Consider the following 16,998-nt stretch of genomic DNA (forward strand, 5'->3'; position numbering starts at 1 on the left):
CTATCTTAGCAAAGTCCCCAGGTAATTCCTCTCACTGGGGTCACAGCTACTTAGGTCTAGAAGTTGACCCCTTGGTGGGAGCAGTGCCACCCTGCTTCCTTCTGTCACTGGCCCCAGAGTTTCTCCCTGAGTTACTAGTTGTTAGCAGAGAGAAGATCTTTTTCCTCCCCTCTCAGATCCTCCACCTTGAAGATATGTAAGGACCCATGTGTTCTGAGTGAGATAGTGCCTCCCACTTGCTCCCCAAGTCTTTGTTCTTTCCCACCTATCATTGTCCCCATTCTTAGTTCTAATAAAAGACAAAAAAAAAGAAGAAAATTTTTATTTTAAAATAATCTCAGATTTGCAGAAAGGTTGCAAGTACACTGTGAAGACGATTTCTTGAACTGTTTGCAACTTAGTTGGCAATACATTTTCCCATCATCCTGAAATATTTTATGCTCTTCCTACAAATAACATTTCCTACTGAACCACAGTATAACCATCTAAATCCTCAGACCACATTCAAATTTGTTCATTGTATCAATAATGACCTTTATAACAAAAAGATCCAGTTAAGAATCTCCTGTTACATTTAATTGTCATGGCTCTTTAATCTTCAGTCTGGAACAGTTCCTCAGTCTTACCTTGACTTTTGTGATCTTGACATTTCTGAAGATTATAGGCCACTTATTTTGTAGCAAGTCTCTCAGCTTGAGTTTATCTGATATTTCTTCATGTTAGAATAGGATTATGCAATATTGGCAGGAATATCACAGAAGTGATACTGCATTCATGTCTTTGTAACTTAAAAAGTGGTACATGGGCCCTGACCAGTTTGGCTCAGTGGATAGAGCGTCAGCCTGCGGACTGAAGGGTCCCAGGTTCGATTCCGGTCAAGGGCATATGCCTTGGTTGCAGGCATATCCCCAGTGGGGGTTGTGCAAGAGGCAGCTGATGGATGTTTCTCTCTCATGGATGTTTCTAACTCTCTATCCCTCTCCCTTCCTCTCTGTAAAAAAAAATCAATAAAATATATTTTAAAAAAAAAAAGTGGTACATAGTTGCCTGGCTGGTGTGATGTAGTGTTTGAGCATCAACCCATGCACCAAGAGGTTGCAGGTTCAATTTCTGATCAGGGCACATGCCCAGGTTATAGGCTCGATCCTCAGTGCGGGGTGTGCAGGAGGCAGCTGATCGATGTTGATTCTCTCCCATTGATGTTTCTATCTGTCCCTCTACCTTCCTCTCTCACAAAAATTAATAAAAACATTTAAAAAAAATTGGTACATGATTTTGATTTATCCCATTACTATTCATGTTAACTTGATCACTTGAAGAGTTGCCTGCTTGCCCTGGCTGGTGTGCTAAGTGGTTATTGCTTTGACCCATGCACCAAAGGGTCATGGGTTTGATTCCCTGTCAAGGGCATGTACCTGGGTTTCAGTTGCATGCAGGATGCAACCAGTGGATGTGCCTCTCTCCCCCCACCCCCATTCCTCCCTCCCTTCCACTTTCTCTGAAAAGCAGTGGGAAAAAAATATCCTCCCATGAGGATTAACAACAACAACAAAAAAGTTGCCTGATAGCCCTGGCTGGGGAGCTCAGTTGGTTAGTGTTGTTCTGATAATGCCAAGTGGTGAGTTCGATCCCCTGTCAGGGCACATAACAAGAATCAACCAATGAATGCATAAATAAGTGGAATAACAAATCTCTCAAGCCAATTAAAAAAATAAAAATAAGAGTTGCCCGCTAGGTTTTTTTCATGAAGTTACTTTTTTTTCCTTTTTTGTAATTAATAAGTATTTTATGGGGAAGTACTTTGAGATTGTATAAATATCCTGTCCTTAATCAGAGTTTCATTTTATTAATTTATTTGTCAGTATGAACTTGGGGTTTCTATATTAGTCACTGGGTTATATTTAGATATTTATTTTGATGCTCAAATTGTCCCAAATTTGGCTAGTAGGTTACCTTTCAAGTGAGCTCCTGTCTTTTTAATATTCTTCATCATTCTTGGATTACTAAGCACTCTTGTACTTTTCCTGACCCAGCCTGAAATTAACTATTTCACAGAGGAGCCCTGGTTCATTTCAGTGAAGAATGGTATTTAAAATCAAGATTTGGCCCTAGCCAGTTTGGCTCAGTGGATAGGGTGTCCGCCTGCGGACTGAAGTGCCCCGGGTTCGATTCCAGTTTGTGGGCTCGATCCCCAGTTGGTTGTGGGCTGATGGAGAGGCTGTTGCTGCAGGAACTCAGGGATGCAGTGAGAGTGCAGGTGGGGCAGTTTACGTGGAAAGAGGCCATGCACCTGCTGGGAAGCCACCACTCTCCACTCTCATTTCCTCTGGTAAAAATCTCAGGTCCAAGCAAGACGGATGTCATAAATAAATCCCTCCCTAAGAGTCAGCGAAGCGGTGCCACGTCGCTGAAGCGCTTCATGTGTTTTCTGCTGGCTATTGCAAACAGGCTTCACCCCTAGTAGGGGGCATGAGGGAGACTGCCGATCAATGAGTCTCTCATCATTGATGTTTCTGTTTCTCTCTCCCTCTCCCTTCCTCTCTGAAATATATATAAAGATTTGAATGGTAGGTGTATTCAATGCAATTGGGATTTCTCTCTCCCAGATTCTATTGGTAGGTAGAGCTAAGGAGAGAGAGTGTATGTGTGTACATACATATTTACACCCAATTTTAATCCAACACCACGGTTTATTCTAGGTTTTTTCCCCTTCCATGTTTATATTTTCCTTCTCTAGTGAAAAATCTTTAATATGTATTTACTTAATTGACCCCTTACATGCAAATGATCTTCCATTACCATGCCTTCCCTTATGTGAATGCCCTCATCCCACTTTACTCTGACACCAGCACCTTGCTGCCTCACTGCACAACCATTCTCTCCACAACGGAGCTCAAAACTCCCACGCCAGCTCATCCTTCCATGCGGTATGTTCCTCACCTGATTCTGGTTCTCTGTGCCCACCCTCCACCCCCAGGGGCTCTTTTCATTCCTCTTAGGCTGCAGCATCCTCACTGCCAAACAGGCACCCTTTCTACCCTCTTCATCTTATTTGGGCTTTGAGTCCACACCCCTCTACATGGAGTCCCTCTTCATTCTGCTCAGGTTCTAGCTCTCTGTGCCAGCCATACTTTACATAAATGCTCTCTACATCCTGCTGGAGCTCCAACATCTTGTATTGGGCAGCCCTTTTGCATTGGATGTCCTCCTGTATGGGCATCTCCCCTACATGTCCAAGCTTCCACACATGCTAGGCCACTCCTTTGTGGAGATGGCCTTCCCTGGCCTCCGGTACCCTGTGCCAGACCGCCTTTCCTGTGGACACTCTTCTTACCCTGCTTAGTCTCAAACACCTGTATTGGGGTTTATTCAGTGGCCGTGCCTCCCTCTTTCCTCTTGAGCTCTCACCCTGCACTGGGCCACCCTCCAGTGTTAACAGTCTCACCCTGCTTGTGTTCTAACACGCTATGCCAGGGTGCCCTCCTTAGCCTACTTCGGCATTTCATGTTGGTCTGCTCTTCTATGTGAATGCTCCTCTCACCCAGGTTGGGCTCTAGCACTGTGTGACTGGCCACCACTCCCAGTGTTGTCACTGTCTTTTTCTTCATTTCAGATGGGCTCTCACACTCTGCTCTGGGCCATCTTGACTCCCCACCCAAAGTAGATGTCTGCTTTGCCTGGCGCCACTTAATGTATTTGTATTGCATTGCTCAGAAAGAGAAGGGGAAGGCGAAAACCTTAAAAAATACTTTTGATAAGATTTTGGGGAGGGTGGGCATAGGGGGAGATAATTTGAGGGGGTAATAAAGAACTTGATGGTATGTTCTTTCTGTCAACTTCTGTTAAGTCATACTTTTAATATATTTTTTTTTATTGATTTTCTACAGAGAGGAAGGGAGAGAGATAGAGAGTTAGAAACATCGATGAGAGAGAAACATCGATCAGCTGCCTCCTGCACATCTCCCACTGGGGATATGCCCGCAACCCAGGTACATGCCCTTGACCGGAATCGAACCTGGGACCCTTCAGTCCGCAGGCCGACGCTCTATCCACTGAGCCAAACCGGTTTTGGCTAAGTCATACTTTTAAATTGAGCATAGTACATGAAAAGGGGACAAGTGATCAGACTAGTATAACTTAGCCATTTATTTGTTAAGGTAATTAGGGTTTCTGTGGAGATCTGATTGCTGAGGAGTGACAGATAATAGGACCAGTATGAAAAGCTAGGATTTTAATGCCCTACTAGTTAATGTGGTTCTGGAAGTGGAACTCACTACTCTGTAGCTCCTGTTTTGACTATAGGAAACATATTTGGATGCATAAAGATATGAGGAGGTGGGCACACTTAGGAAGGTGTGAGATTGTATTTGAGTGGGCAGGATTCCATGCCTGTCCATTAGAACTTTTGTCTTTTCTATTTCATATAAATGTGCTGGCCTCTCTATAGGATGGGTGTCATAAAGTTGCTTTTTCATGTTGTTAATCCTCACATGAGGATATCTTTTCCATTGCCTTTCAGAGAGAGTGGAAGGAAGGAGGAGGAAGAGAGAGAGAAACATCAATGTGAGAGAGACACATTGGCTCCTGCATGTGCCCTGACGGTTGGTGGGGGGAGGGGGACGGTCCAGGTGGGGGATGGGGAGCAAACCTGCAACGCAGGTATGTGCCCTTGACCAGAAATGAAACTCAAGTCCCGATGGTCTAACCACTTAGCTCACTGGCCAGGGTGACACTAAGTTGTTTTTTAACACTTAAGTCAGAATTAGGTGTTCCTAATGATTTAGGAAATCAGTGATGTATTTTTTATGTAACAACTTTCAAAACATCTAAATCAGAGGTGGGGAACGTCTGGCCCATGGGCTCAAGAAATCATTTGGTCTGGTGCTGCCAACGCAACCACAGGTGGGACTCAAAATTCAATAAATCTAGGAGCTTATTGCATAACAACAAATTTATATTAAGTAAGTTAATTATATTAAGTGAATGATGTTATAAATATCCAAATAACCCTTGGCAGAAAAACTTTCCCCACCCCTGATCTAAATGAATCAGATTTTTCTATAGATGTAAGCAGACTGGTCTTTTTCTAGTAAGGAGAAATAATGCAGTAATAGCTGTCCTCTCAGCTATCAATTGAAATGTAAATAATCTTCCTATACACCACCTTACTGAGCAGCAGGTAGAAAAGGCAGAAATTAGTCTGGGAATTAGGAGTCTTATTACAGGAATCCTTTTCCAGGGAGCATTTTTTTTCCTGACTGCCATCTCAACAGCTCTGTATTTGAATATATTTCTAACCTTCAGCCATTATGCAGTCATCTTTCTTATGCATTCTATAATTCTTAGATTAAGAACTCTCTCCCGCTTCCTTCCATAAGCTCCAGTAGACCTGTGTCCCTGCTCAGTCCTACCTTTTTCATGTTCCTTTAAAAAACAAAACAAAAAAAGCTTTATTGATTTCGGGGACAGGAAGGGAGAGGGAGCGAGTGAGAGAGAATCTTGCACGTGAAAGAGAAACATTGACCGGCTGCCTCCCACACGCACCCCAACGGGAGAACACACCCACAATCTGGGCATATGCCCTGACCAGGAATTGAACTGGTGACCTTTTGGTGCATGGGATGACACTCAACCAACTGAGCCACACCAGCTGGGCTCTTTTTAAAAAATTTTAATTTAACTTTAAGGCTCCAGCAGATGGTACCACATATTTTATTTTCTGTTTATCTTGTTCAGCACCTTGGAAATAAAGGTATTTAACCTGTCAGAGAATTCAGGTGTGATGTTAAGGCTGGATTCCTCTTTTAAGTCTAAGGCCCCAAAGGAGGAGACTTACAGTTTATTTGAGTTTGGGAAGTTATATAAATGCCACAGTCAAGCATTTTTGTTGCTGTATGATGATTAATTAACTCTTTGTGTTCCAAGACTGTGGGTTTTTCATTGCAGTATCCCCAAAGCCCGAGACACAGCTCAGAAAAATCTTCCAAGAATGTGAACATCCCGTGTGCTTCCTTAGAGCCATATTGGTAATGTGGCACTTATCATTTTTGTTTGTTTGTTTTTTTTTGAAATTTTATAAGAGTTTATTCGGGCCATACTGATAACATGCAGGGAGCAAGATCTCAAACACTTCCTGGCATTTATCATTTCTGTAAGGGTTACTTATTACTTGTTGATACCCACCCTGCTAGACCTTAAATTCCATGAAAATAGTCTGTGAGCACAGTATCTATGCCCTAAAAGTTTGTATTCAATGTATAAATCTGGCTTCAAAGAGATTTGGGCCACAGGTAATGGTCATTGTCTTCACTGTGTTTCATGGCTACCTACAACTCTAAAAGATAGGAAAGGACTTGGATTAGCTTTGAAGGCACTCGGTGAATATTTGTTGCTGGTAATCAGTGCACACATGCTATAACTTGGAAAAATACCTTTTTGTGTGTGTGTGTTATGTATTTATTTATGTAAGTATACATACCCTCTTCCTTTTTGCCAAATCATCTAAAAGTAAGCTGCAGACATTGTGACTCTTTATGCCTAAAACTTGAGCATTATCTTTTCAAAACAGGGGCACATTTCCACATAACCACAAAACATGACCACACCTAGGAAAAACAACGTTATTTCAATAATATAATCCAGCCTAGAGTCCACTTGCAAATAGTCCCAATTGCCCCCCAAAATATAAATTATGACTTTAAAAAAAAACACTTAGGAACCAGTTTATGAATTATATTTGGCATGATTAGTTCTTGGCTCGTTTTATTGGAGTCTGTGTGTGAGTGTGGGTGTGTGTGCGCGCTCGTGAAGGTGGGAAGTTTACCATCCTTTTTCATTCATTTTGGACACCTTCTGGGGTTTGTTGGACTTTGATTTGCTCTAATGCATTCCTTTTCCCCAGAACCAAGGTAAGGTAAAGTTCTCTGAATATTTGTGTACATACAGTTATCTCTCTTTATCTGTAAATCTTATATGGCTGCATTCTTTCTCTCTGAGTTTTTCCCAATTCCTTTCTCCCTTAGGAAGGTATGAAGGGGTACACTGACTCTTGAAAATTCTGTTTTAAAGTTCTTTCTCCCTCACCTCTGGTTGCATGCCTTGCATTTGAGAATGGGTATGCTCTTGTCATAACCTGCAAAGGTCTGTTGAGCCCTGGCCTGTGTAGCTCAGTTGGTTGAGCATCATCCCATGCACTGAAAAGTTGCTGGTTCGATTCCCATTCAGGGCACATACCCAGGTTTAGGGTTCGATCCCCAGTCAGGGTGTGTGTGGGAGGCAACCGATCGATTTCTCTCTCTCTCTCCCTCTCTCTCTCTCCCTATCCCTTCTTCTCTCAAATTAATAAGAGCATCTCAAAAGTCTTTTGAATGTTATGGTTGATTCAGCTTCATTGCATACCAATAATTCTGCTATAGGTGGGCTGTTTGAATGCTTTGAAAGCTTGCTATAAATCTTGACATTACTTGACAGGTTTTTCTAAGACCCTTTAAGCATCTGATTAAGCTTAGCAGATTACTTTTCAGTTTTAATTTCTCTGGTTTGTATTTTTCTTTTTTTGTTAATCTTCACCCAAGGATATTTTTTCCCATTGATTTTTAGAGAGAATGGAAAGAAGGAAGGAAGGAAGGAAGGAAGGAAGGGAGAGAGAGAGAGAGAGAGAGAGAGAGAGAGAGAGAGAGAGAGAGAGAGAGAGAGAAAGAAAGAGAAACGTTGATGAGAGAGACACATCAATTGGTTGCTTCCCGCATGCACCCCGACCGGGAGCTGGGATTGAACCTGCAACCCAGGTATGTGCCCTTGACCTGAATCAAACCTGTGACCCGTTGGTCCCCAGGCCGATGCTCTAACCACTGAACAACCAGCCAGGGCAGTAGGTATTTTTCATATCAAGATTTATTTTTTTCCTCTCCCACCTCCCTTAATAACTGATCCTTAGTTGATGTTTATCTCTCTCCCTCTCCTCTCTTTCTAAAAAAAAAAAAAATCTTAAAAAAAGTAAAGTTTGCCCTAACCCAGTGGTTGGCAAACCGCGGCTCACGAGCCACATGTGGCTCTTTGGCCCCTTGAGTGTGGCTCTTCCACAAAATACCACGTGTGGGCGTGCAGGTACAGTGCGATTGAAACTTCGTGGCCCATGCACAGAAGTCGGTATTTTGTGGAAGAGCCACACTCAAGGGGCCAAAGAGCCGCATGTGGCTTGCGAGCCGCAGTTTGCTGAGCTGCAGTTTGCCGACCACTGCCCTAACCGGTTTGGCTCATTGGATAGAGCATCAGCCTGCGGACTGAAGGGTCCCAGGTTCGATTCCGGTCAAGGGCATGTACCTTGGTTGCGGGCACATCCTAGGAGGGGGTGTGCAGGAGGCAGCTGATCGATGTTTCTCTCTCATCGATGTTTCTGACTACCCTCTCTCTTCCTCTCTGTAAAAAATCAATAAAATATATATTAAAAAAAAAAAGTTCTTTAAACACACACACACGCACACACGTTCCCTTGCCTGTTTATCTTTGCATTTCTAGTACATAGCAGTGTATTCAGCAGGTAGTAGCTACTGCATAAAATACTTGAATGAATGTATGTATTTGTGGTAATGGGATTAGAATCCTTGATGAGGAATGTCAACACCAGGATACCCACCCAGGCTTGGAGAAGAATAGTTAAATTTATTTTTTAAAACAGTATTGCTAAAAAAACAAAACAGATATTTATGCCATTTGGAATCAGACTTTCCTACAGGGGGACTCAGGCATTGATGTCAGATTTCCACAGGTGATTGCGATGTTCACTCTGGGTTGAGAACTATTGGGCCATGTAAATTATAGATATAAAGTGGCGCCAAGTGGGCACTTCTCAATTGAGGTGAAAATCAGCCAGCCTTATTTTTTCCCTGTTGAGTTCTTTGCTTTTTCCACATTTGCAAAGGTAAGTAGGGGATAGGAGGTGTGGGTACTTTTATTAATGAATGAAGGAGAAATACAATATTTTCTTACAGTTTGGAAATATGTCTCTGGGTATAAGGTAAGTTATTATTTTTCTGATGGAGTGAAAGTAACTACTGTATTGGAAACCTAAAACAGAATAGCTATTATTCTGTTATTGATTTGCTCATTAACATTTCTGGAGCATTTTTAGAACTGTGTGCCAGGCACAGTTCTAGAATGCTGAGTACTATTCTCTCTATTTTTTTATTGATTTAAGAGAGGAAGGGAGAGGGAGAGAGAGATAGAAACACAATGATGAGAGAAAATCATTGATTGACTGCCTCCTGCACGCCCCCTACTAGGGATCCAGCCTGCAGCCCAGGCATATGCCCTTGACTGGAATCAAACCTGGGACTCTTTGGTCCATAGGCCAACACTCTATCCACTGAGCCAAACTGTCTAGGACTGAGAACTATTCCAGAAGTTGATTAGAATATGTATACTTATTGGGCATCTCTTAAATTTATGAAGTCTTTTAATTTTTTTTACAGTGTTGATTTTGATTCTTTCAGGTTCTTCAAATAGATCCTGAAGTGACAGATGAAGAAATAAAAAAGAGGTTTCGGCAGGTATAGTACTATTTCTCTGTAATGGATGGAGTTTGAACATTTTGAAAATGTAAGCATGTGATGGTTTTCTTAAGATTTGCTGTTATGACGTTTGGGCCAACATTTAACTTTTTTTTTTTTTAAACTTAAGGCTATGTAATTCAGATAAAAACCTTATAGTGACATAAAATCTTAAGTAATTTGATGGTCATACCTCTGAATGGAATGAATTTTATATCCAAATAGAATCTCTTTAGCCCCTTAATTAAAAGGGAGAAGTACAAGTAGAATTGTAGCGCTTACATGGAGTCATGCTTACTAAGTCCCCTGGCTTCCAGGCGAGAACATGTTAAATGATTTGTAACAGTTCTTTATTCTTTTAAGACCCCACTCCTTAGTAATTTTCTTTTGTAAATTTAAATGACTATCCAGGAGATAACTGGTTTAATATAAGGAGTGCTTTGTAGAAATTCTCTAGGAAAAGAGATCCACAATGTCTTATTCTTGTTCAGTCTAATCCTATATCCTATATAATAAAAGCCTAATATGCAAATTGCCCAAATGGCGGAACGACCAGTCACTATGACATGCACTGACCACCAGGCAGTAAATGCTCAATGCAGGAGCCTGCTCCTTGGTGGTCAGTGCGCTCAGCCAGAAGCCGGGCTCACAGCTGGCAAGCACAGTGGCGGTGGTGGGAGCCTCTCCTGCCTCTGTGGCAGTGCTGAGGATGTCCAACTGCCGGCTTAGGCGGAGAATGGGCCTAAGCTGTCAGTTGGTTATCCCCTGAGGGCTCCCAGGCTTCGAGAGGGTGCAGGCTGGACTGAGGGTCCCCCTCCCCCAAGTGCACAAATTTCATGCACTGGGCCGCTAGTGTTTAATAACTTGAGCTACAAAGTAGTTTTGAGAGTTGAGTAAACCTTCAGTCTTTCCTTCTGTGAGTTGAATAATCACACTCCCGATAATGTCTTTAAAAATTGGATTTTCTATGTATTTCATGTTTTGTTTTGTTTTTAACTTTCCCCAATGTCTTTATTTCTGTTATGTACTACAGTTTTCAACCGGTGTGCCGCAAGAATTTGAAAAACATGCAATACCTGACTATTTAGTCAGGGGCACTGACCTCTTTTCCCTTAGATTATCAAATAAAAAAATGATGACAACCAACACAACAATAGCCATTTGGTGTGAATGAATCAAAATTATACTTATTGTACCTGGCCAGTGTGGCTTAGTTGGTTGAACATTGTCCCATGCACCAAGAGGTTGCTGGTACATTTCCTGGTCAGGGCACATACCCGGATTTTGGGCCCCATCTCTAGTGGGTGTGTAGGAGGCAGCCGATCAATGTTTCTCTCTCATTGATGTTTCTATCTCTCTGTCCCTCTCCCTTCTGCTCTCTCTCTAAAAATCAATAAAAAAAATATTAAAAAAACCTAGGATGTTAATTTAAAAAAATTAAATTATGCCTATTTCTTTTTTGTCAATTCGACAAAAAATATATTTTTTGGTGTGTTGCAGAATTTAGTAATTAGTTTGTGTGCTACAAGATGAAAAAGGTTGAAAACCACTGTACTACATATTTAAAAGGGCTTGACCAGTGCTGAATATTATTCTTAGCTCCTGCATGACATCCTTGTTAATACCCAGTGTTATGCTTGCTTCTTTTTGTCTTTTGATGCTCATCCAAAGATATTTTTCCATTGATTTTTTTTGTTACTCCTCACCTGAGGGTATTTTTTCCATTGATTTTTAGAGTGGAAGGGAAGGGTAGAGACACAGAGAGAAACATCGATGTGAGAGAGATTTGTCGATTAGTTGCCTCTGGCACACGCCCCAACGGGTTGGGACCAAGCCTGTAACTGAGGTATGTGCCCTTGACTGGAATTGAACCCAGTCTGCGAGCTGAAGCTCTATCCACTGAGTCAAACTGGCTAGGGCTTTCCATTAATTTTTAGAGAGAGTGGAAGGGAGGGAGGAGGGGGAGAGAGAAAGAGAGAGAGAAACAGAAACATTGATGTGAGAGAGACACACTGGTTGCCTCCTGCACACACCCTGACCTGGGCTGGGGATCGAGCCTGCAACCGAGGTATGTGCCCTTGACCAGGAATCGAACCTGAGACTCTGGTCTGCAGGCCGATGCTCTAACCACTGAGAAAAACTGGCTACAGCATGCTTGCCTCTTGAATACAGTAATTGCCCCCTCATTGCTGACTCATAATCATCTTATGATCTGCTATTAAGCCAAGATGTTTTTTATCTTTGCCTACTTAATCTTTTCCCATTATGTAATTTTATAGTTTTTTTTTCTTCCTGAGTTCTCTGCACTTACATGTATTCAGTTTTTTTCTTTCTCTAAAATTTCAAGTTTGAACTGGGCAAGTTACTTTCAGCCTCTCTGTGTCTGTTAACCTTAATTGTGAAATGCACATAATAATGGTGTCTACCTTGTGGGGTTGTTAATGAGGGTTAAATGAGGTACTACAGTAATGCACTAGAATAGGTCTTGTCATATATGTCCTCGTTATATGGTAACTGTTGTCACTGTGGGTTAGACAATATGCTAAGTTATTTACTTGCATTATTTCATTTCGACCTTAAAACAACACAGTGAAATATAAGTACCTAATATAGGTGGAAGATGAGGCAGATAGGTTAAGTGAGTTGCTTAAGGTCTTACAGCTAGTACATGATGGAAGTTGGAATTAGACCCCGGGATTCTGTCTCTAGGTAATGTAGGATTTAGCATTAGATTCCCACTTGCTGTCATTCCTCAACACAGTCCCTCTATTCCAACTAGTTGGTTTCTGTCTGTCCGTGGCAGTAGGTCAGTGGTTCTTAACCATGGCTGTCTAAAAGAATCAGCTGTGGAGATTTTTGTTTTTTATTTTGACTTAAAAAAATTTTTTTTTTAAATTAAATCTTTATTGTTCAGATTATTACATTTGTTCCTCTTTTTCCCCCCCCATAACTCCCCTCCTCCCAGTTCCCGCCCCACCCTCCGCCCTCACTCCCCACCCACTGTCCTCATCCATAGGTGCACGATTTTTGTCCAGTCTCTTCCCGCATCTCCCACACCCCTTTTCCCCCCAAGAATAGTCAGTCCATTCCCTTTCTATGTCCCTGATTCTATTATAATCAACAGTTCATTCTGTTCATCAGATTATTTATTCACTTGATTCTTAGATTCACTTGTTGATAGATGCATATTTGTTGTTCATAATTTGTATCTTTACCTTTTTCTTCCTCTTCCTCTTCTTAAAGGATACCTTTCAGCATTTCATGTAATCCTGGTTTGGTGGTGATGAACTCCTTTAGCTTTTCCTTATCTGTGAAGCTCTTTATCTGACCTTCAATTCTGAATGATAGCTTTGCTGGATAAAGTAATCTTGGTTGTAGGTTCTTGGTATTCATCACTTTGAATATTTCTTGCCACTCCCTTCTGGACTGCAAAGTTTCTGTTGAGAAATCAGCTGACAGTCGTATGGGTATTCCCTTGTAGGTAACTGAGTTTCTTTCTCTTGCTGTTTTTAAGATTCTCTCTTTATCTTTTGCTCTTGGCATTTTAATTATGATGTGTCTTGGTGTGGTCCTCTTTGGATTCCTTTTGTTTGGGGTTCTCCGTGCTTCTTGGACCTGTAAGTCCATTTCTTTAACCAGGTGGGGGAAGTTTTCTGTCATTATTTCTTCAAATAGGTTTTCAATATCTTGCTCTCTCTCATCTTCTGGCACCCCTATAATTCTGATGTTGGTACGCTTGAAGCTGTCCCAGAGGCTCCTTACACTATCCTCGCATTTTTGGATTCTTTTTTCATTTTGCTTTTCCGGTTGGGTGTTTTTTGCTTCCTCGCATTTCAAATCATTGACTTGATTCTTGCGCTCCTCTGGTCTGCTGTTGGGAGTCTGTATAATATTCTTTATTTCAGTCCGTGTATGCTTAATTTCTAGTTGGTTCCCCAATATAACATCGAGGGTCTCATTAGTTTTCTTGTAGATCTCATTAAGTTTATCGGCGGCTTCTAAACAGTTCTTGAGAGACCTTAAAAGTGTGGTTCTGAACTCTATATCTTCCATTGACAATTTTGCCCTGTTTCTTTGTCTCCGCATTTTGTTATGCTTTCTTGGTGCACCCCCTAGTGGTCTTTGTGGGCAGTCTTATAGTTAAACCTTGATTGTTGTAGCTAATTCCAGGGAGGGTTTGACCTCCAGGCCAAGTGGCTATGAGAATCAGCTGTGTCAGCAGTGAGAGAACTTCTGTCCTCTAGGGAGGTGCTAATCTAGCCTTTGCCTGAGGCTATCTGGCAAATGCCTCTGTGCAGGGCTTGGGCGGGGCGGGTCGCACAGGATCAACAGGGTGGGCCGGAGAGAGCAGTTATGGCGGCTCTCAGTCCTGTCCCCAGGGGCTCTGCCTCTCTGAGTCCCAGCATCGGCTGCAAACCTCAGAGAGAAAGCTGCACTCGCTTTGACCGAAGCCAGACAGTCCCGCTTCTCCCGTTTGAGTCTGGGTCCCTAGAGACTCGCCCGGATCTGGAGCTCAGAGTCTGTGACTCCCTCCTGATTGAAAACGCCAACCGCGCCCTCCGCCGCCAGCCCCTCCGCGCACTCCGCACCTCAGAATTTGACTTCAGCACTGCGCCTCCTCTGAGTGTCCGTATGCGTTTCTCTTTCCTCCTAGTTGTAGGACTTCCACTCAGCCAGCGTTCCTGTGGTTCTGGGTGATGTCCCTTCCGTTTTTTGGTTTCACTTTTGAAGTAGTTGTTCAAAGCAGCAAACTCCGGCGTTAACTTATGCCGCCATCTTGGTTCTCTTCATCTGACTTAAAATTTTTAAGTTATAAGGATAAAGCAATGAACACCCATATACTCACCATCTATTTGCAACAGTTTGCTTCATTATACATATATTTTTGACAAGTAAATCACAGACACCTGATACTCCAGCATGAATCTCCTTAAATAAAAAAGGACATTTTTTTTGGCATAACTACTTGTTACACCTAACAAAATTAACACTAATTCCTTACTATTATTTGATACCCATTCCAGTAGAGGTTTAACAAGTACAGATGCCAGAGACTCATTCAGAAGCTCTGAGGGTGGAAAGTAGACATCTGTATTTTTTGAAAGCTTCACAGGATTGGAGCACAGCCAGAACTGAGAACCACAGTTTTATATTAGAAGTTCTTTTAGGAAAGAGATGATGTCCCATACCTATTCCTTAGTGCTCAGAATAAGGAACCTAACAGGAACTTGGTAGTTTTCAATATCCCTCCTCCCCCCTGTGATCACAACATCTTCATAATACTAGGCTTACATTTATCCTCAACTTTGTGATTAAAACCCTAAATGTTTCCCAGTTGTGCATTTACCTTTTGGTGCTTGAATTTTGTTAAAGACCAGTATTTCTAGGCATTTTATGATATTTATTAATTAAAAAAAAATGCTTCTGGCCTGACTGGTATTGCTCAGTGGTTGAGCATTGACTCACGAACCAGGAGGTCACCGTTCAATTACCGGTCACGGCACATGCCAGGTTGCAGGCTTGATCCCCAGAGAGGGGCATACAGGAGGCAGCCATTCAATTATTCCCTCTCATCATTGATGTTTCTCTCTTTTCCTCTCCCTTCCTCTCTGAAATCAATTAAAAAATATTTTTAAAAAATGCTTCTGGCTAACAGTCTTTTTTGCCACAGTATCTTAGAGCTTTTGGGTTAAAGAATGCAGGCAAAGAGTAAATGTTCCTTTTCCCTTATAGTTATCCATCTTGGTGCATCCTGACAAAAATCAAGATGATGCTGACAGAGCACAAAAGGCTTTTGAAGGTATTTGTAAGTTTACCTGCTTCTGAATAATATAGTCAATGTTAGGGACGAATTGTTCCTTGTCCTGGATCAAGAAAAGAATATAATAGTTTTGTCTTCTGGTCATGAAGAAGCTGGTTTTCAGTAGAAGAACAGTTGTCATTCCAAAGCAAAATGTCGCTGTTTAAGAAATAGACCTTAAGTTTGCTTTGTTAAAGCTTCTGTGTGCCAACAAAGACTGTTACTGCATAGGATCCTTTTTTTCTCTGAACATAAAAAATAATTGGCCATGTTTTATCACTGGATTAAACCTGGATGTGGTGTATTTAGCCTTGAGTGTATATTTAATTTTTTCCAAGGCTCTCAAGGAAAGTCATTGCTATAGTTATATGTTTTTAAAATTAGTTTAACAACAGTAAATAATTTAACAAAGTAGGGAATGCTTTTAGATGGCACAAGTCCGTTTACACTGCCTGAGTATAGTTCAGACTTGCAGAGGGTGTTTGCAGAAACAGTTAATTTCAATGTTTTGCATTAGCTGTGGACAAAGCTTACAAGTTGCTACTGGATCAGGAACAAAAGAAGAGGGCCCTGGATGTAATTCAGGCAGGAAAAGAATACGTGGAACACACTGTAAGTATTTATAGAGCTGCTGTGTTTACAGGAAGTATTAGCAAGCCATGGGCATCTTGTAGAAGGGTAAATGTTAACATAGCAATGCCTACTGTTGAAATTGTGATTGCATATGTGGTCTCCACCACTTTGCTGTGGTGGTCCTGAATAGTGTGTGCCTAAAACTATTAATTCACCCCTAGACCTCAGGATGAAGAGTGGTTAGGACGCTGCTCCGACCTCTTTCCTTACCAGTCCTGTGTTGTGGAGAGATGGCTTTTTGTCCTCTCTTTACATGTCACATTGCTCCATTTGAGAGTGGAGAAGTGGAGCAGCCATGGTCACACTTGACCCTTGATTTTTATGCTTATCCCTGTGAAGGGGTTGGAACATGGGGTTGAAGTAGGCTGGCAAGAGGATGTGAGTAAATTTTTTAAAAAGGAGGAGCTACCTGTTTGTATTAACAACAGGGAAGGACTCAGTTGAAACAAATTTAGTTAGAGCTGGTGGTGTTATTTTTTCATTACTGAAATCTGAGTGGCGGGAAATGTTAAGGTGGCTTGCTTGAGGTAAGAAAGGTCTTTGTTTAATTTTTTACTTGCGGGACCAGACTCTTGAGACCATTTATAAGGGCTATTTCAGTCGGGAGTGAATATGGATGTTTTCTTTGAAGAGCTTTGGAATCTAAAACAGAACTTCATAACCAGTAATAATAATGACTCCAAGTTTAATGAGGAAAAGGAGTAAAAAGAGATGGACGACCATAATTATATCCTACTGGTCTTGTGTTGGAAATGGCACGTGTAGGCCCAATTCTGAAAAAATCAGAAAAGTACCTGAAAATTTGTGCTTGAACCATTGTAGTAGTTTCCTTGCATCTGAATTTGCTTGTAAAGGAGCCGCCCTCAGTCTTTCTGACCACAAGGTGGCAGTGGGGCCTTTCTGAGCTTGGAAAGCACTGCTTTTCGCTGGTTACGACACTGAGTGATGCTTAATGGAGTGATGTCATTCTGTGTGGATGAGTATATTTGATTTTTTGGGGGGATCTCAATAGTTGCC

The 16,998-nt window shown here is 41.7% G+C and overlaps 1 protein-coding gene across 1 annotated transcript in view; it reads left to right on the top strand.

The window, feature by feature from the left end:
• DNAJC8 (DnaJ heat shock protein family (Hsp40) member C8) overlaps positions 1 to 16,998 on the top strand; it is a 28,459-nt gene that overhangs the window by 4,477 nt on the left and 6,984 nt on the right. Inside the window, exons 3-5 of the mRNA XM_081086274.1 lie at positions 9,492 to 9,548; positions 15,282 to 15,348; positions 15,866 to 15,960. Of these exons, the coding sequence (XP_080942400.1) occupies positions 9,492 to 9,548; positions 15,282 to 15,348; positions 15,866 to 15,960 (219 nt within the window). The remainder of the gene's footprint in view (positions 1 to 9,491; positions 9,549 to 15,281; positions 15,349 to 15,865; positions 15,961 to 16,998) is intronic.

The sequence above is a fragment of the Myotis nattereri genome, assembly GCF_964212035.1.
Source record: "Myotis nattereri genome assembly, chromosome: 3".
NCBI classification, from domain to species: Eukaryota; Metazoa; Chordata; class Mammalia; order Chiroptera; family Vespertilionidae; genus Myotis; species Myotis nattereri.